The sequence below is a fragment of the Sorex araneus genome, chromosome X, assembly GCF_027595985.1.
Source record: "Sorex araneus isolate mSorAra2 chromosome X, mSorAra2.pri, whole genome shotgun sequence".
Lineage (NCBI taxonomy): Eukaryota > Metazoa > Chordata > Mammalia > Eulipotyphla > Soricidae > Sorex > Sorex araneus.
In genome coordinates this window covers 179,748,943-179,769,277 of record NC_073313.1, presented here as the reverse complement: position 1 = coordinate 179,769,277, position 20,335 = coordinate 179,748,943, and the positions used below count along the sequence as shown (strand labels likewise).

Here is a 20,335-nt window from a genome sequence, read left to right as displayed (position 1 = left end):
GTGGGTAGGGCACTAATCCACACAGTCAACAAGGGGTTTGACCCCTAGCATCCCATATGGTCCACCAAGCTCTGCCATGAAGGACTTCTGAGCATGGAGTCAGGAGTAACTCCTCTGAACAGAACTTTTTTTTGGTTTGGGGGCCACACCTGGCTGTGTTCAGATCTTACTACTGGTTCTTCAGTCAGGGAGCTATCCTAGCGGTGTTTGGGGAACCTTTTATATATCCCAAAGAATGTTCAGAAGGCCCAGGGGGTCCCTCCTAGATACTCTTTGGGCTCAGTGGATTTATGTGGTGCTGGGGGTTGGGGATGAGTCAGAGTGGGACACACACAACCTTGTGCTGGGCTCAACATATTACTGTTTTAAAATGGTGTTTTCCGGGGCTGGAGTGATAGCACAGCGGGTAGGGCGTTTGCCTTGCACGCAGCCGACCCAGGTTCAAGTCCCAGCATCCCATATGGTCCCCTGAGCACCGCCAGGGGTGATTCCTGAGTGCATGAGCCAGGAGTGACCCCTGTGCATTGCTGGGTGTGACCCAAAAAGCAAAAAAAAAAAAAAAAAAAGTGTTTTCCTATCTATCAAACAACCTCATTTACTCTAACCTGGCTTAGTAATTACTGTATCTATGACCTACCAGTTGAGGCCCAGCATCCACTTTCCTGTTTGCATGTAATGACTTTCCTAGCTGGGCCACTTTATCCCACTGTGCGAGACAATGCTCCCGAACAGTCACCAGCTGTACTAAGCACAGACCCAATGTTCTCTTCTTGCACAAACCAACCCCACACTGGAGAGTGCCTGGACCTTTTATCTGCTTTCCTCCAGTAACTGGCTTGCTTTCATCAGAACCCTGAACCAGTCCAGCTAAGTTTGCCTAAAAGTTCCTCCTGAAGGATCTTGTGGGAAAATCTCCCTCCCACCAGACTCTCAGAAAGCAACTGAAATAAAGTGTTTTATAGCTGCAATAATCTTCCCACCTTCCATTTATATAACTTTATCACAAAATCTCTGTAGTTTTATCACACTACAGGTTAGCAAAGCGATCAGGCTGCTACACAGGAGTAAGTTGACACAGAATTCCTGAACTTATTTAATGACACAAAACATACATTACGAAACAATTGGTTACAAATAGTGGGTAGAAGATGATCTTACTGCTGATAAAAAATTAACAAGTATATAAAAACTCTGTTATATTTCAAAATATCGACAAACACTGAGTTTTATTCAGTGACTATTCTGCCCTCTGCTTTTATACATTTTCTGAAACATGATTATTTCTCAAACAAAAGATAAGCTACCATAGTTAATAAATGCCAGGAATTCAGCAGTCCAGAAATGAAATGCACCTCAGGTCTCCTGGGTGATGTGAAATACTGCTCTTTTCTTTCCAACTGGAATATTCCTGTTTCATATCCTCAATTTACTTACTTACATTTAATAGATATCTATGAATGTTAACTGGCATGAAAGCAATGATTCAAGCCACTTTGGTTCTGAATTGCTACAAAATACAGCTACCATTAGGTAGGTATAAAACACCCTAGAAATAAGACATAAAACACATTAGGAGTCAAGAACTACAGAAAAGCCCATTCACAGAATGCACATTTTGAGTTTTTCTCTGACCTCTCTAATTCCAGTTTTCACTGTGTATCTATTTATGATTCAAGGATCTAAAAGAGGCTGTTTTTCTCAAAATACACACAGACATCAACTTGCACTGTGCACTGTTTGAGGGCCTGGCTTAAATTTACCAATTATCTGCTTTTCCTTCTAAGTATTTAGAAGAATTAGATGGTCTTACCTAAAACACCGGAAATGAATGCTGCTAAAATAGTGCCTCCATTCTTTTTTTTTTTTAGTGTAGTAGTATTGCTATTTATTCAGCCACTGATAAGCTGATTGAATTGGTGCCTCCATCCTTTGTGTCTATTTTTTCCTAAAACGATCTCTGATAAACTATTAATTGGAGAACCTATTTTGGTGTAAATGAAGCTCAAAATTCTCAAATCCTTGGACTTCCCCACCCTTCACACTAGAAGGTGCTTAATTAGAAATAACCCACATTTCTTAGTCGTTGGGGGTCGGGGGTTACATTGAAACAGGCTCATTGTTTACAAATGTGTTATATATCAAAATAAAAAATCACCACCTCTGACACATATGGTGCTCTTTATGAGTATCCTCCAGCTCTCACCCCTGTTCACTGCAGCATTTTTCTTAGGAGAGAGTAAGGACTATTGGTAAGATCCAGGAAACAGCAAACCAACAAATATACAAAGGCAAGTGACCACCACCACCAGTCCAGTGCGCTAGGTCATCTGTCCACCACTGCACTCAGCACAGTAATCCGAACTGCACGAAACTTCAGACACCAGGAACAGAAAATGATACAGAAAGAGAATTAAAATGGCACTTTTGTGTTTTGGGCCACACCGGGTGTACTCAGGACTTACTCCTGGCCCTGCACTCAGGGATTACTCCTTGCAGTCTTCGGGAGACCATATAGGGTGCCCGGGAAGGAACCCAAGTTGGCTCGGTGCAAGGCAAGTGCACTACTTGCTATACCATCTCTTTGGCTTTGGGGACAGACCCGGTGATGCTCAGGGGTTACTCCTGGCTTTGTACTCAGTAATTAGTCCTGGGTACAAAATACAACGACTCTGAGGGACCATAGGGGATGCCAGGGTTTGAACTTGAGTTGGCCACATGAAAGGAAAGTGCCCTCCCCACTGTAATATCACTCAGGCCCCTTCCTCTCTTTTTTTTTTTTTTAAAGAAAAAGACAAAGTATTCTACCAACACCACAAAGATGAAAAAGATACTGTGCTTTACCCTTGTACAATCAAGAAAAATGGAACTGCTTTATATTTCCAAATAAATATGTCCTAAAAAATAACAGTGCTCTCAATGCTTGCAAATGAAGTCACTTTATACACCTGTCACATCAGCTCAAATTCTAAAGCTACAATAATTCCTTTGTTAAATCAACAAAGAATTCATTTCAGGTCACTTATTAAAGAGCAAAGGAAGGCGTGTCCTCAGTGGGAGAACTGCCGACTGTTGGATGCTTTCTTACTAATATGTTTGAAGATCTTGGACTTCTCCACTTTCTTGGTTTTCTGGTAGCCAAATCCCCCACCACCTCCCCTCTTTCTCTGCTTGCTGTCATTGGTGTTCACATCTGAAGGTGAAGGTTAAGGAAACCAAGCAACCAAGACAACGAACCCCTATCTACTGAAACAGGAAACCAGCCTGCCCGCCCGTCCCTCTAGCCCCATCCCTCCCCTGCACCACCAATAGGAGACCACAAAGCCTTTGCAGTGTCTTCAGAAAATCAGCAGGAGCCACGTGAGAGCTGTCTAAAATTACCAGCTGATTTTAAAGCCCTGTGTAATAGCCATGTAATTTTCTCCACACAATGAAAACAGAGACAATTACTCGGAAAGAATTAGGAGGTGTATCAGCAAGTATCTCTGGAAAAAGACCTCTAGTGTCAAAACAGTGACGCCCACCTCTGCTTGGGACTGATTCAGAAATGCTCAGCCAAGAGAGAGAGCCTCTTTCCCTTTCACATGATTCAAAACATACTCATTGCAACAGAACTGAACTCCAGGCCTACAATGGGGAGCGACCAAAAAAAGATCCTCGGGTTTCCTCAGGAAAGACCACCAGAGTTAATGACCACATCTCACCGTGGCCAGCTCACTTCTACAGACAATGTGCAACAGTGCAGCCATCATAAACTCCAACAGAAACAACTGGCCCCTCCCTCTCCTCTACCCCGAGCAGCACTTGGTTGTATTCTGCTGGGCTTACAAGCTCCCTTCCCACTCAGGATGAAATCACTCAGGCCTTGTCTCTGCAGCCTCAGGCAGTCCGCTCCTCTACCGGCTCTGGACTGAAGCTGCACCACGTGTCCTGCCACCACGTCGGCCGCTTCTCTCCAGAACACACACTCCCTCTCCCTGGCTGTCAAACTGTTTAGTCTGCTTTAAGTCATAAGCCAGCTGTGCTTTGTAATGTCCACACGAAGGCAAGTGGTGAACACCTGTGTCTGCAGGCCCAGTCGGCCCCTGAGTAACTCCCCCTCTGCCATAGCTCTGACCCCCCACTTCCCAAATGAATGAATAGCAAAAGGATACTCAGATCAACAAAAGGAGGCACCTTGAAACCAAATGACAGAGCCACCTGAGGCAGATTTAAGCTATTGACATTGAAGATCTGCTTCAGAGAATGGGAATCGTAGGCTCGGATGTAGGACTTATATGCTTCCTGGGCCGACTTATGAAGGAAGTAGTTCTTTTCAATCAACTTTTCAAGCTGAAACAGAAAGAAGCACTGGTTTTTAACAGAATTTTCAAAAAGTAAATTTCATATCTACTTGAACAAAAATCATTCTATATAAAATATTTGTTCAAATATACTTGCTCCAAGCACCGTAGAATTTTCAAGATCAGGCAGCAAAAAGTCTAAAGCATGGTTAAGAACTTTTCCTGATCATTTTTAGCGAATTATTCATAACAAGTACTATAAAATAAATTATTTAGGGCCTGCTGCTGGGGCAGGCTTGGGTGGTGGTTGGGGAAATTGAAAATAATGGTGGCGGGAAGGTGCAATGTTGGTGGTATTGGTGTTTGAGTATTAAATGTAATAAATCATCATGAATGCCTTTATAAAAATAGTTTTTTTTTTATAAAAAGGACTAATCCAGGTGAAAGCACAAGAATGTGGTAAGCAGCAAGCAAAGAACAGTTCAAAGCTCTCAGTTTATGAAAAAGGATACTCAGAGAACATGAGTTTTCTCAGAAAAACATTGCCTATCAGAAACAATGGAGGCTCGGGTGAAACTGAGGTTTCCTTCTACACAAACCCTTTAGAAAAGCATACCTGGGACTGAATATCAGAAATTTTGGACCAGGAAAACTCAAACTCACTTAATGGAACCTAGAAAACAAAAGCATACAGATTTAAAAAAGAAAAAAAAGATTATATCTACCTTTACACTTTCAGATGAGTAAGAGTTTGTGAACAGCTGGGAGAGGAACTCAGCCAGTGAGGGTTTGCCAGTGGCTGACAAAATACTCAAGAGGTGTGTGGACAACCAACCAGGCTTGTGGAATTCCTTTTTCTTCCAATCCAACTGGAAATGTTTTTTGTTTGTTTGTTTATTTGTCTTTGGGCTGCATCCAGCTGTGAGATGTTCCAGGGTCACAGTGGTAGAGTGAGGGGAACTATGTGGTGCCCGGTACCGAACCCGGACTCCACAAGCCAAGCCTGTACCTGAGCTGAGAGCGGGCTCCTGAGTCATCACTGTGCCACTGTACATGAACTGTGCTAAGTTTAACTTCCTGAAAGGAACGGTGAGGAGCTTTACAGAAACTCGGAGCCAACGAAGCCCACTGTGCATGCACTAAGGAGCATCCCATGCTCTAGATACACAGACCACTAGTACTCTTCTTGCCAAGAGAAGGGTCCACAACTCACTGCAAAGCAGACATGGAAGGCAGAACAGAGCTGACAAAAAAGAAACAGGAGAGACAACTGAGTAGGGATCCCTATGGCCCCAGATGAGGCAGAGGGAAAGGAACTGGGATGAGAAGATGTTAGAAGGGAGCAAGGAGGCTGATCAAGGGGCGAGGAGGAGGTTTCAAACAGGGCTGCAGGGACTAGGAGCACAGAAAGGGGACAGAGGACACAGTCCCAAGCAACCCAGAGCTCACGAATGAGCCAATAAGGGAAGCACTTCCTACTCACACTCTCTGGGCCAGACCTCCCCCAGTCTCCTACGCTCTGCCATGGTAACGATCATTCTAACAACACCACAAGGCTCCCAACTCCTTAGACAAACTATTGTTAATTGCACTGGGCAGCAGCTCTGCCAAGAGGCACCGGTTCCCAAGTCAAAGTCTTCTAAGCATAGATTCTTTACCTTGGACTGCTTCAAGTAACGAAGAAAACCCAATTCTTCAGGGCGCAGAATGAGCAAGGCATGCCCTCTTCCGTTCAGGCCTCTGGCTGTTCTACCCACACGATGGATATATTCCTTGGGTGGAGAGAGAATAAGTCTGCATCAACACTGCTCAGATCTCTGCACATCTAGGACTGACTTGCGCAGCAGCAGAGAGAAGTGGGACCTCCTGAGACGGCACCCCAACCGCAGGGCTGTGCCAGCACACCTTCACTGCTCCTACTTCAAAATGGCTATGTAAAGCAGTTAAACACCAGCCGATATTTTGTATCACCTAGTAGTTGAAAATTTTTCATAGATCATATCCTATTACATATACCATAGAAACTTCAGTTATCTTTGCAGGCAATTTTTTTTTCTTCCAATGCCCACTGCTTTCAACGTCACTGTAAGGATCGTGACACTTCTAACTGATGCCCTGTTACACCATAAGTCTTCTTGCAGCCCACCCCTGACCCTTGGGTCCCAGAAAAGTCCCAAATACTATTCATACCAGAAAAATAGTGGAGACACTATACAGTGACACACGACTTGAGTAATGAAAGGATAAAATTCAGAATGTGGGATTTCGTAGGGAAACCAGAGGACACATGAACTCTTTAAGGTTGTGCCATTCTGGAGAGGCCATAAAGATGCATTACCTTGGGGTCATCTGGAGGGTCATACTGAACAATCCAGTCAACTTCAGGAATATCTAGCCCTCTAGCTGCCACGTCTGTACACAGCAGTATCCCTGAATCCGCATTGCAGAACTGGAAGAAGGTGGTTGTTCGCTTATTCTGCTTTTGCTTTCCCTAGAATCAAAAGACCATTCGTTAGAGCTGGGACCCTGAGGCTGCTGACTGGAGCTGTCTTCCTGCTTCCCCCCAGCGCACGCAATCTCTCCTGTGTCTATATTCTAACCCCAGGTGGATGGCACCTCTCATTTCTCTGACGGCACCACACTCCACACCTAGCAGGGCTTTCTCTACACAGGGCGTCAGCACCTTCCACTGACAAAACTGCCAAGAATCATGTTTAGACAGAGCAAAACCTCAAACCCCACCACCTCCATAACTTGCTAAGCATAACCCTTTCTTAAAAAATTATTTTTTTAAATTTGAATCACTGTGAGACACAGTTACAAAACTTTCATGATCAGATTTCAGTCATAAAATGCATAACTAGTATTTAATAAAATCATCGAATCACTTACATGAATGGCTAAGACAGGCAAATCAATGTAGTTCAGCAACTCGTAGTGATATTTCACAGACATACAAGATGAAAAGAAAACCATTAGTTTCTTCTTTCGGTTCTTCTTAAGGAAAGTGAAGAGCAGAAGGAATCTCTTTTCGGAGGGACAAACAACATACCCCTGGACGTGGTTCAAACAAGGATACACAACAATCAATGGACATTTTCGATTTCATGCACCACTATGATTTGATGCTGTGTACAAGATAAACCACCTCTAACTGTCCTGCCTTAGGTTTTGCAAAATTACTACTTTTTTTTGGGGGGGGGGGGTCACACCCGGCGATGCACAGGGGTTACTCCTGGCTCATGCACTCAGGAATCACTCCTGGCAGTGCTCGGGGGACCATATGGGATGCTGGGAATCGAACCCGGGTCAGCCGCATGCAAGGCAAATGCCCTACCCGCTGTGCTATCACTCCAGCCCCGAAATCACTACTTTTATAAGAAATCATTTTGACAAAAAGCCCAATTTTTAGCTTTTAATTACTTTTACTAGCGGAAATCCCATTCAATACCTAGCTTTCTCATTACTGAGGTTATTAGTTACTAACAGTTCCTTAAGCCATATGTATATTTTTTATGAACAATACTAAGAACAGAAATCTTCCATGCAATCTCAGTTTTTTATTTTTCAATAATGTCCTTAATGACAATCATTCAGCAAACTCAGCTGAAGTACATGTCCTATACAAATACGAAGGTTGATGAATCTACTTAAAAGTAGGCAGTCAATGAAAGATTCTGAAACTAACCCATCCCCCCAAATTCCTATCTATCCCAAGACTCAATTTCAGCTGTCTTACTTTGGATCTTTGTCATCTCATTTCAGGTTTTCCCAGGCTACAAGCCTCAAATCAGTCTTTTCATCTTCAATTCACTTTATCCCAGAGCAAGGAATTAAACAATTTTTTGGTTGCTGTCCTCAAGAACTGGCAGTTAACACCTCCCATGCAGTAAGTGAAGAGAATAACAGAAAGAGTAAACTGACAGAATTAAAAGTTCAAGATAAGAGTATCAGGAAACTCAAGAGTCCCAAATCCACTACATTGCAATTAAAAGTTAATTAACGCATATCTCTATCTTCAGAATGTGCCTCCAAACAAGTACAATGAAAAACCAAATAGACTGTCTTAAGCTATGGACAGAAGTACCTGCTCAAGACCATCGACTGTTGCATTTGTCTTGTCATCATCAACCCCAACATAGAGCGGCTCTTTTTTCAGAGAAATCCTCGCCAGGTCTTCAACCTTTCGAGTCTGTGTGGCGGAGAAGAGCATGGTCTGCCTGCGCGCTAAACAGAGGACGAGAAGAGGAACCCCAAACTTTCAGGCTATCTTTGTAATTTTTAGCACAAGTGCTCTACTACTCACCACATCTATTGCCCAATTCTGACAACTTAGCTGAAATGGAGAATTTTCTTGGAAGACAACTGTCTTTGAGCTCACTCAAGGAGAAAGAGAAAACTTTAATAGTCTTACGTGTATTAAAATTTCTTCCATAGTCCCAATGGCCTATACTGGTGAATTCTACCAAATAATGAAGAAGTATTACTTCTTCACAAACTCCATAGACAGACAACAGAGAGAATATATTTCCCTATTTGTTCTTTGAAACATCAGAAAGGTTTGGCATTTATTTAGAAATGGAGGGCTGGTTTAAAATGTGAAAATTAACTAACCTAGTATGCCTTATCAATGAACAAAAGAACAACATATATGGCAATTTTGATACAGAAAATGTATTTAAAAATAATTAACATTTCTGAATTTTAAACAAAAATCAACAAACTAGAACAGAAGGATCATTTCCCAATCTGATTAAGGGTATCTACAAAAACATATTTTTTTTTCATCAGTATTTTTTTTTTTTTTTTTTTTTTTTTTGCTTTTTGGGTCAAACCTGGCGATGCACAGGGGTTATTCCTGGCTTTGCATTCAGGAATTACCCCTGGATGTGCTCAGAGGACCATATGGGATGCTGGGATTCGAACCCGGGTCGGCCGCGTGCAAGGCAAATGCCCTACCCGCTGTGCTATTGCTCCAGCCCCACCAGTAGTTCTTTTACCATTAATTTATCTTTGCGATCAAAGACTAGATGTTTTTTTCCTCCCTTAAATCAGGAATAAGACAAAGGCTTCACCAGCCACTTCTACTGAGCACTGTGCTGGAGGTTCTAGCCAGTGTTATCAGGCATGAAAATATTTAAGTAAAAAAATTTATTTGTAAATTATATAACTGTCTATGTGGAAATTCAAGGGATAGGGTTACTTAGATGACCATACTAATAATTGAGTTGAGTAATAATTACCCTGACAGATATAAGAGCTTTATGAAAATCAGCTATACTAATACAAGCAATGCACATTTTGAAACTAAAATTGCAATGAATTACTTAGGGACAAATCTGACAACAAACTGCACACTGAAAATACATGCTGATCAGACCTCAACAAAGCATTCAGAAAATCATATAATAAATGGGGACACACACACACACACACACACACACACACACACACACTCACACTCACACTCACTAATGGAGTCTCTGATTATAATCACTGTTTGCCCAACTCAAACAGAAAGAGGAAGGGCAACAAGCCTGTGGCTGCCTCTGAGATGTAAGCCAGATAAGGATGGGGGAGATTAGATAAGGTGCTGGGATGGGGGAGGAGAGCGCAGGCCTCACACAAGGAGGGCAGGGCTTGATCTCCAGCACTGCACAATCACCCACACTTCTGAGTGTGAACTTCATGACCCCCACTACTACTAGGCCTGATCAACATTTCAGTGTTGAGTCAAGTATACTGGGAGTGACCCCCAAGTCCCTTAAATATGGTTTTGTTGGTCTCCTCTGATAAAAGGGAGTGGTGGCACATGCCACATTATAACTTGCACTATCATCTCTAAAATAGCTAAAACAATGTAATTAAACTACTAAAAAGTTTGATACTTGTATTGCAAACCAGCTCTAAGTTAATATTTTGTTACTATTTCACTTGGCTATAGTAAAATTCTATTATTAGTCATTTTTATACAGAAAAAGTCCCTACTTCCAACAATGGCTTTGCAAACCACATGCAGGTACTTCCTACTTACTTGGCAGAAGTTTAATAATTTGCTTTAATTCCTCTTCAAACCCAACATCTAAGATACGATCAGCCTCATCAATAACCAGGCACTGTAGGTTTTTATACATAAATCCAGGGGTATTCTAACAAGACAAAATAGAAAAGAAAAACCAAAAACCCTGTTAGCACCAAATTTAAGTTTCACACAAGCTGATGATATAGGCCCACTACAACATATAGTTCTACCTGCATATGGTCCAGGAGACGACCTGGTGTAGCCACGATGATGTTGATCCCATTACCGAGTTTCTGTGCTTCAGCAGACCTGTTACTGCCGCCCATTATTAACCCGTAAGTGTGAACATGGTAAGTCATTAGCTCCTTAAGAACACCGAAGGTCTGCATGGCCAGTTCCCTTGTAGGTGAGAGAATAAGGACTCCTGTTCCTGAAAACAGAATTAAAGACATGTTTGTAAAAGACATACTGCAATTATGAACAAGCCTAGAACAAATCAGAAATACACAGACATAATCAGATCAAGGCTTACCATTCCTGGGCATGAATTTCAACTTAACAATGAGCTCAACTGCAGGGATGAGAAACGCCAAGGTTTTGCCACTCCCTGTTTTTGCAGCTGCGAGAAGATCCCTAAGTATTAAAAAGTGAAAGAAGAAATAAGACTTTTTTTTCACTCAGCAAATATTAATGACTTTTGATTATGTTCTATCAGATATTTTAGTTATTAAATCTAGTGCCTGAACAAGACAAAAGTCTGAATGTTTTTTTTGTGATCGGAATGCTGGGTCAAACAACTAACTTTAACACAGGCTGGTATATGATCCAAAACGGTGCCAAATCAACAGAACATGCAGATACTCTTTCCAATCACTAGCACTAAAACCACAGCACAGACTCTGATGCCCAAACATCAATTTTAAGTCATACCTGCCTTCCAGAAGTGGTCGGATACTTTTATGTTGAATTTCAGTCATGTTTGTAAAGCCCATTTCTTTGATAGCTTTCAAAGTATTCTCATTGACAAGATTACTCAGAGAAGCAAATGAAGTATCCTCAAAGGCTCCTAAACAGAAACAAGAGTTTGTCATGAACAAATTCATCCCTTTCAGTAGCTCATCTGCAATCGTTGCTTAAATGAGCTATCTCTGTTGACTAAAAACACTGTAAGCTTGGTGTTAAGTTTCTTTAAAAGGAAATAAAACTATAACCAATTTTCTGTAATGGGGGGAGAGGAGGAGAAGATCCAATACCAGTTTATTTGCTGCTGAAGGCTTTATTTACTTGAAGTTCCAACTCACATTGTAGAGAAAACTTTATATACTGTTAGGACTCACACATCAAGTGTATGTAGCTCTTTGTAGGCCAAGTCATTATTTGACAAGAGAACTTCTGTATCTATCCTACATCTCAGGTGTAGGCCAGGCACAGTCAATCTTGGCAATAACAGTCTGATTAGGCTAATTCTTTGTTGTGAAAGGTTGTTAACATGCTTTATAAAGATGTTCTGCGGCATTCCAGAGTTCTACCCACTAGATTCCAGTATCTGTGCCCTGTCTTGACAAAAAATATGGTAGCCAAAGTGCATAGTAAGTGAGAGAAGCTTATCTGCTGAAGGACTCTCACCACTGAAACGGGAGTTTCCGTAGACAACTGGGTTAAGCTCGTCTTCCTATATGGAAGGCATAATTATGCTAATGATAGGCACTGCACAACCTCTGCAACTCTGCTCATGCAATTCTAGAGTTGGGCTTTAGTATTTTAACAAATTAGACGAATTAGGGGCCCAAGAGATAGTACAGGGTATCTGCCTTGCACGCAACTGACCTGGGTGTGATCCCTAGCGACCCATAAGGTCCCCCGAACCCTGCCAGGGGTAAGCACAGCTGAGTGTGGCCGAAAAACAAAAACCCTAAATCAAACTCAGTTTAACTCTTAAGACATTTCTAGCCAGGAGTTTGCGTGGCATTGTCAGTCCCTATCAGTTTCACCTTCTCCAATTAGTAGCTAAGCCACTACTCAACCCTTGATTTCCATACTGTAGAGCCAGTGATTTTCTTATTACAACATGGAATGAACTTCACAAATGTCAAACCAAAGGGGAGAAGGGACTCAGAAATTACACGCACGCATATAACAGTATTTAGTGAGCTGGGGTCTGAGGAAGCAGCTTGGTGGCAGAGCGCTTGTCTTGGAGGACAAACATTGTGAGTTCTACCCCTGCCAAATCCCTAATACCCCCCCAAAATTTCAGTCTCCAGTGCAGTGCAACTAAAGCAACAGTGTTGGATGACAGGGAAAGGGAAAAAAATTTAGTTAGGAAATAAGAAAAGAAAAAAAAAAGATAAAATAAAAAGCAAAAATAAAAACACACAAGCTAACAAACAAAAAGCAGCAAGATTTAAGTTCCTGCAAGTTACCTGTCAGCCCGAGAGGCAGGCTGGGCACCTCACTGTCATCTTCCTCATTGTCTGGCCTCTCCACATTCTCTGTTTCTTCAGGAGCCTGAGCTCCATCTTCTTCAGATTCCTCTTTGTCTTCAATTTTTGCTTTTTTGGTATCTTGGTTTAAAAAGATTAAAGTAAAACAAAACCCCATTTTTTTCCCCATTACAAAAACCTGAATATGTAACACACAACTTGCCAAGAAAGTCCCATGATGGATTTGCCAAGGTCACTTTCTCCAGTTTCTTAATGCCATCTTAAGAATTTTTTAAAAACTGAGTCATTTAAGTATACTAATTATACCTAATTCTTTACACTTCATCAAGAAGGGGGGGGGATGACATTAATGATTAACAAGTAAAAACTCATGAAACACAAATTTTCCTTCCTATGCCTTCTAGATAAAAACAAACAGGGGAGCTGGAGCGATAGCACAGCGGGGAGGCATTTTCCGTGGCTGACCCGGGCTCGATTCGCAACATCCTATACGGTCCCCCAAACACCGACAGGAGTAACCCCTGAGCATTGCTGGGTATGACCCAAAAAGCAAAAAAGAGCCCCCCCAAACCAAAACCCAAACTCAAACGGGGGTGTGATAGTGCATCAGATAAAACATTGCCTTGCATGTGGCTGATCCCTGGCACCACATATAGTCTCCTAAGCCCGCTACAAGTGATCCCTAAGACCAGATTTGGGAGTAAGCCCTTTGGGTGTGGCCCCCAAACCAAAAGATAAACATAAAAGCTAAATTTGTTTTAATGAACTCAAAGTTTCTTCATTTTACCTTGACAAGACAAGGACCTGGGTGAGAGGAACTGGTTTAAGATTAGAAATGGGGCTTAAAATTTCCAGCCTGTGACTCAATGCTCGAGAGAACAAAAAAAACCCATTGTCTTGGGCACACTCACAACAAGAATCTGAAAGGCATTACTAATTTCAGAATAGGAATACAACTGCTTTAAATCAATACTGCAATCTTCAAGTCTTAGCTTTACTCTCTTAAAACTGCAAGTCATGTGGTCTTCACAAAAATCAAGATGGACACAAGCATTCTAATAAAATCTTATTTGTTATCCACTTGTTCGGATCTCAATGAAAATGCCTATATCATCACTTGTCATTAGGGCTTATTCAAATCTAATCATCTTTCAAAAAAATGAATCCTTCTGGGCTGGGAAGATGAGTCAAAGGGTGGCAGGGTATGCTTTGCATCCTTGAGCTCAGGTTTCAGTCCCAGCACTGTGTGGTCCAGAAGAGACCCTCATACCGAAAAAGCAGAGCAAAAAATAGGGCCACCCTCCCTGCTTCAATATTATTTAGTGATTTCACTTGAGGAAATGAATACCTTACTCTTGCAGATGCTTCCTAACTACTACTCCATCTATTCTGCATATTCAAATTATATTAAGTCTTCTTTCAAAGGGGATTGGGGAGTGATTCATGGTAAGAATAAGGAATGGGGCAAAGAAAGAGAGAAAGAAATAAGCCATTAATGCAAAGTCCTTCCATACATAAAAGAAGGTATTTTACTACCAGCTGAGATTTGTGTTAGGAATTTGATTTGCAAATAGCAAACCTAAAATACTAGGCCATGGCAGGCTGTGACTATAAGTCCAGACAACTGACTGAAAGATCAAGTTTCTGGAATTCTAAAGTGACTCTTCTTTTAAGTGAGATTTTATTTTAGGTAGTCTGGGACCAGAACAGCAGAATACACTGCCCAAACATTTAAGGAAACTTAAGGACTGGAGCAATAGCACAAGGGGTAGCGCGTTTGCATGTGGCAGAGCCGGGTTCCATTCCTCCGTCCCTCTTGGAGAGCCTGGCTAACTACAGAGAGTATCCTGCCCGCACAGCAGAGCCTGGCAAGCTACCCGTGGCATATTCGATATGCCAAAAACAGCAACAAAAAGTCTCACAATGGAGATGTTACTGGTGCCCACTTGAGCAAATCGATGAGCAACGGGACGACAGTGATACACTGCTAAGGTGTCTCCAAGTTACCACTAGCTACAAGTCTAGCCTAGTGTGTTATGATCTTGAAACATGGGTACATGTCATGTGGACACAACAGCAGCAACTGCTGGAAGGCTGAAGCTCAAAGCATAGAAAATGAAGTGCTTACCAGGACCAGCAGCACCATCCACCATTTTTCTCTTTTTCTTCTTCCTCTTCTTCTTCTTTGATTCTAAGTTAGGAGACTGTATTGCCTCTTCCCCATTGGTCAGCACAGCAGATTTCTTGGGGGATGTTTCTATCTTCACCCTTTCTGCCGTTTCTTTAGGTGTACCTCTACCCTGGCCTTCTGACAAGCTCTCCTTGACAGTCTGCTTTAGGGCTTTTTTAGCTTTTACGTTTCCCGTTGCTTTAGACTCAACATTTTGGCCTTCTGACAAGCCCGCATCCATAGACTGCTTCTGGGATTTTTTAGCCTTTACTTTCCCTGCTGTTTTGGAAAGATCTCCATTTTGGGCTTCAGACAAATCCACATTCTTGGGTTGTTTCAGTAATTTTTTTGCTTTTAGATTTTTCACCTTTTCTTCAGACACTTGTCCATTTTGTACCTCTGACAAGCCCCCATTCACAGACAGTTTTAGAGAAGCTTTAACTTTTCTAATCTCTGCTGTTTCTGCAGACACATCTCTGTTCTGAGGATCTGAGAGGCTTTCATCCAAGGCCTTTGCTGTGACAAAGAAAGTAAGATTCACTTAGAAATACGGGACTCTCGAGAGAAATTCCATGCCTCCCAGAACTGAATTTAGTGGCTACAGCCATCCACGTGCACGAAGAAAACTAATCACAACACTATGTCAACACTTTTCCTACTGTAACTTCCTTTTAAGGAAAAGATGCTGGCCCAAGGAAAAGCCTCACTGATTCTTGACTTTGAAACACCACATTTCTGTCCTTAAGGAATTAAGACAGCTAGAACAGGAAAACTCTAAAAGAGGGGCAATAAACACATACATCAGTAAGGGTAGTTACAAAATAGACATTTTTATACTATTTTAAAACACATGTAGCAAGCCGATACCCCGGCAGGAGAACAAGTAGCTTCCAGCAGCGGCCCAGGGTCAGCAACCACCGGTGCCAAGGAGGCCTTAGGTATAAGCAAGCTCACACACCGAACCCCTTCTCCGTGCACATTTCCACGGGGCGGGTACCATGCAGTCGCTCTCCGGGAACTGGTCGGGATGCTGGAGAGAAGTTAGGGACAGATAAAGTCCCTAAACCTTGAGTCCCCGCGCGCACAGGGCGCTCTGAGCGTGGAAAATTGAGGGAGAAATGGGGGGTGGGGGTGGGGTGATCGACGGGGAATGGAGCAGAATGCAGTGTGTGTGTGTTGGGGGGGGGGCAGGGAGGCAGAGGAAAAGGAAAAGCTGTTGGACCCTTTGGCTTGTAAGGAATTGATACTGACATTAAACAGACGCGAAGAGCCCAGTCCCCCAGTGCAGGTAACGGGCAGGTGATGGACAGGTCACGGGGACACAGCAAGGCGACAAGGGGGCCGGCCGAGCCTGGCGGTGGCGGGGACCGCATAGGGAAGGCGGGCAGCGGCAAAAGCTGGAGCACTGCTGGACACTGAGCAGGCCCCAGAAAGTTCCCGCCCTCACTCAAAAAAGGAGAAACTGAGGCTGCGGACGCCCAAGAGGCAACCCCGTGGCCGCGCAGCATGTCGTGGCTGCACCCCCACACCGTCCCAGGCTGTTTTTTCCCCCCACGTCCCGTAAAGTCCCCTTGCTCGGGGGGTCGCGGCAGTCCCCGGACCACCCGAGCTGTAGCAGCATCAGCAGCAGCGGCGGCGCCCTCCGGCCTCGCGGCCGCCAGCAGCCGCCGGGGCCCACATGTGCGCGCCCGCGGCCGCCCCTGCCGCCTCTTACCCTGCAGCTTCAGGTTGCGCTGCCGCAGCTTTAGATTCCGCTTCTCGATCTTCTTGCGCAGCAGTTTCATGGGGAGGTGAGACATGGTGGCGGCAGCGCGCCTTCCCCCGCGGCGCACGCAAGGGCTGCTCGGCGCTAGCGGCCGACACTTCCTCCTCCTCCTCCTCCCGGCTGGCACGTGCGCAGTCCGCGGGGGCCTGCGATCAGCGCCGCGGGGCGGAAGTTCCGGGAGCGAGTACTTCCGGTTTGGTTCCGTGTTCACGGTGGACACTCTATTATTTATCGCGCCCCCTGGCGGAGTGGAGGTCCGACACGCACTTTTTTCTTTTCTCAGTAAAGCCAGAGCTGGCGACTCACCCTGGTTGTGGGCTGGGAGTTTCTCCCAGAGCAAGGGTAAAGAAACGAGGGCGGATAGACAGTTTCAGGGAGTCTCCTTTTCTGTGTTCCTCCCTCGTTTGGATCCTGGACGGCGAAGGAAATGGAATGAAAACTTAATTTTTTTTTACAGTTTTAATTTTTTTAAAGTTAAACATGAGGCACCGTGATTTACATACTCATAGTTGAATTTCAGGAGTACAACGTTCCAACACCAATCCCACCACGCATGTCCAGTTCTTTCCATCCATGTCCCTAGGTTCTCTCTGGCTCCCAGTCGCCTCACCTGGCACATCTTCAAGTTTGATTATTTCCTTTTAGATCTCATCCTTGTAGATATGTTGGCTCTGTAGTTTTTACATGCATATATCTACTCATATACCACAGGTGTATACGTGTAAGTACATGTACACACCTCCACTCCGAGGTTGACCTCAAAGCACCTCACCCTTACCTGTTACCACTCTCCCCACCTCTTGGTCTTTTTTTTTCCCCATTCTTTAATTAGTGAGTCACCATGAGGGTACAGATACAGATTTACACATTTTCAAGCTTGTTTTTCCCTCATACAATGTTTGCAAACACATCCCTCCATCAGTGCCCATTCTCCACCACCAATAAACCCAGTATCCCTCCCACCCCCCAATCCCATCTCCTCAACCCACCCCACCCTGCCTCTGTGGCAGGGTATTCCCTTTTGATCTCTCTCTCCAATTGGGTGTTGTGGTTTGCAATAGGGGTATTGAGTGGCCATTGTGTTCAGTCTCTAGTCTACTTTCAGCACGCATCTCCCTTCCCGCGTGGGATCTCCAACCACATCTTACTTGTTGTTTCCTTCTCTACCTGAGCTGCCTTTTTCCCCAGCTTGTGAGACCAGTGCCCAAGCCATGGAGCCAACCTCCTAGTATTTATTTCTACTATTCTTGGATATTAGTCTCCTACTCTGTTATTTTATATTCCACAGATGAGTGCAATCTTTCTATGTCTGTCTCTCTCTTTCTGACTCATTTCACTTAAGGGGTTGATATCAAGGGTATATAAGGCACTGGTTGAACTCTACAAGAAGAAAACATCCAACCCCATCAGAAAATGGGGCGAAGGAATGAACAAACTTTCCCAAGGAAAAGATACGAATGGCCAAAAGGCACAAGAAAAAGTGCTCTATATCACTAATCATCAAGGAGATGCAGATCAAAACAACCATGAGATACCACCTCACACCACAGAGACTGGCACACATCCAAAAGAACAAAAGCAAAAGCTGTTGGAGAGGATGTGGGGAGAAAGGGTCCCTTCTACACTGCTGGTGGGAATGCCGACTGGTTCAGCCCTTTTGGAAAACAATATGGACGCTTCTCAAAAAATTAGAAATTGAGTTCCCATTTGACCCAGCAATACCACTACTGGGAATATATCCCAGAAAAGCAAAAAAGTATAGTCGAAATGACATCTGCACTTATATGTTCATTGCAGCACTGTTTACAATAGCCAGAACCTGGAAAAAACCCGAGTGCCCGAGAACAGATGACTGGTTAAAGAAACTCTGGTACATATATACAGTGGAATACTATGCAGCTGTTAGAAAAAAATGAAGTTATGAACTTTGCATATAAATGGATCAACATGGAAAGTATCATCCCACTCTCGGCTTTCTCCTTGTTTAGAAATGCACCCCCTGTGTCACTTGGTACACAGGCACATTTAAATATAATATGTCTTCTCAAGATGGTAACCTTAACTCCTGTGTTTATAATACCCTTCCTTTCATCCTGTCACGTAGGTACCAAACGGTGTGTGTGAGGTCATGAGAGTACCCGAGGGTAAGAGGGAAAAATCGAAACAGGGTCATACAGACCTAGGGCAATGCTGGGCCAGTTTTAAGGTGAGAAGAAACTTCCAGAAAGGATTATGCCCCCTGTAAGATCTCTCCTGTTATGGCTTTCGTTTGTCATAACTCAGTGAGAGAACTGAGACAGAGGAGGAGCATAGGACAGAAGTTTATTTTATGATGATGGGCCCAAGGATTGTGACGGATAGACTTGAACTCTAATCATTTGACAAATGACTCAAAAACTGAGGTTGTATTTGTACTCTATAACTACATCCCAAAGTGTCAATTAAGATCATACAAGCTTAACTACAGTTTTTAACTTATATTTAAAACAAGATATGGTTTACAGACATACATCAGTAAGGCTTAACTTCCGTTACAGCCATACCTCTCGCAGGAGCAAATTGTCTCTGCATCGCTGAAGGTCAGGGCATACTCCTTGCCATTCCTTGTCAGGTGGTTAGGGATTTACACAATCAGATCAGATGATTGTCCTTAAACCTTAAACCTTTCCTTGGTCCAACAGTATGCGGTTGAGGCTTTCTTAGACTATCTAATATTATAGGAGATTATAACAAACAAATTAAATCAGTATATAGTACTCTGTTTGTTACAACCCAGGGGAACAAACAGGTGATCTGAGAGAAAAAAAGCTAGCCCATTATAGACTAAATAATGCTTTAGCATATTGGAACCATCCCCACAGACTAGTGATTAAAGGGAGATAGGTAGGGGGGGCATTAGTAATGAGCTTTTGGGAAATAATAAAACTATGGGGCTGGAGTTATGGTAGTGGGTAGGACACTTGCCTTGCATGCAGGCAACCCAACTTTGATCCTGGCACCCCACATGTTCCCCAGACCAGCACCTCCAGGAGTGTTTCCTGACTGCACACAAAGGAGGAAGCATAAATTGCATAAATTGAAATGGTCCAAAGGCACAAAGACCACAGCCCTTTGAGTTGCAAATCATGAGCTCCTCAGAGATGAGAAAACAAGGTTGCCCAGATGTAGAAATTCAAGATCCTGCCCAGAGAGGTGAGGCCCAAGATTCTTCTTTCAGAAGAATCTAAAGGTCATGATAACAATATGGAAAGACCGTCAACAGTGCAAGACTTTGCTCTGACAATGCGTGGACCAACTTTTATGTTTTCAGAGAACAACTGGAAAAAACATATTTAGAGGGGCTGGAGAGATAGCACAGCGTGTAGGGTGTTTGCCTTGCACGCGGCCGACTCGAGTTCTATTCCCAGCATCCCATATGGTCCCCTGAGCACCGCCAGAGGTAAATCCTGAGTGCAGAGCCAGGAGAGACCCCTGTGCATTGCCAGGTGTGACCCAAAAAGAAAAAAAAATTAGAGGAATTGTATAAAACCTCCATCTAGAAGTCATTCAGGACTTGCTTCCACAAGGGTTAGTTTTCCCCCCTTGAACAGGTAGCTTTGCTTGTGTGCACTCTTAAGCCTGTGTTCTCCCTTGAACACATCCCTCTCTGTCTTTTTT

At 43.4% G+C, this 20,335-nt stretch overlaps 1 protein-coding gene across 1 annotated transcript; it reads right to left on the bottom strand.

Annotated features, from left to right (window-relative positions):
• Window positions 1-1,065: 1,065 nt before the first annotated feature.
• On the bottom strand, window positions 1,066-16,815 carry DDX18 (DEAD-box helicase 18). Its single transcript, XM_055122526.1, has 14 exons — window positions 16,628-16,815; window positions 14,872-15,429; window positions 12,723-12,863; window positions 11,233-11,368; window positions 10,835-10,935; window positions 10,533-10,732; window positions 10,315-10,429; window positions 8,368-8,507; window positions 7,173-7,334; window positions 6,619-6,771; window positions 5,939-6,052; window positions 4,897-4,953; window positions 4,152-4,329; window positions 1,066-3,190 (listed from the first exon to the last, which is right to left on the bottom strand). Exons 1-14 carry the CDS (start codon window positions 16,710-16,712, stop codon window positions 3,048-3,050), a joined length of 2,283 nt encoding a protein of 760 aa, XP_054978501.1. The 5' UTR covers window positions 16,713-16,815; the 3' UTR covers window positions 1,066-3,047.
• Window positions 16,816-20,335: the final 3,520 nt, after the last annotated feature.

Excerpts from the sequence above, each read along its gene's own strand:
- DDX18 (XM_055122526.1), bottom strand. The coding sequence starts at position 16,712 with ATGTCTCACCTCCCCATGAAACTGCTGCGCAAGAAGATCGAGAAGCGG. Across the intron at positions 7,335-8,367 it reads CAGTCGATGGTCTTGAGCAG|GGGTATGTTGTTTGTCCCTC; the intron begins GTACTTCTGTCC and ends AACCACGTCCAG. Across the intron at positions 6,772-7,172 it reads TGCCTGTCTTAGCCATTCAT|GGAAAGCAAAAGCAGAATAA; the intron begins GTAAGTGATTCG and ends TTTTGATTCTAG.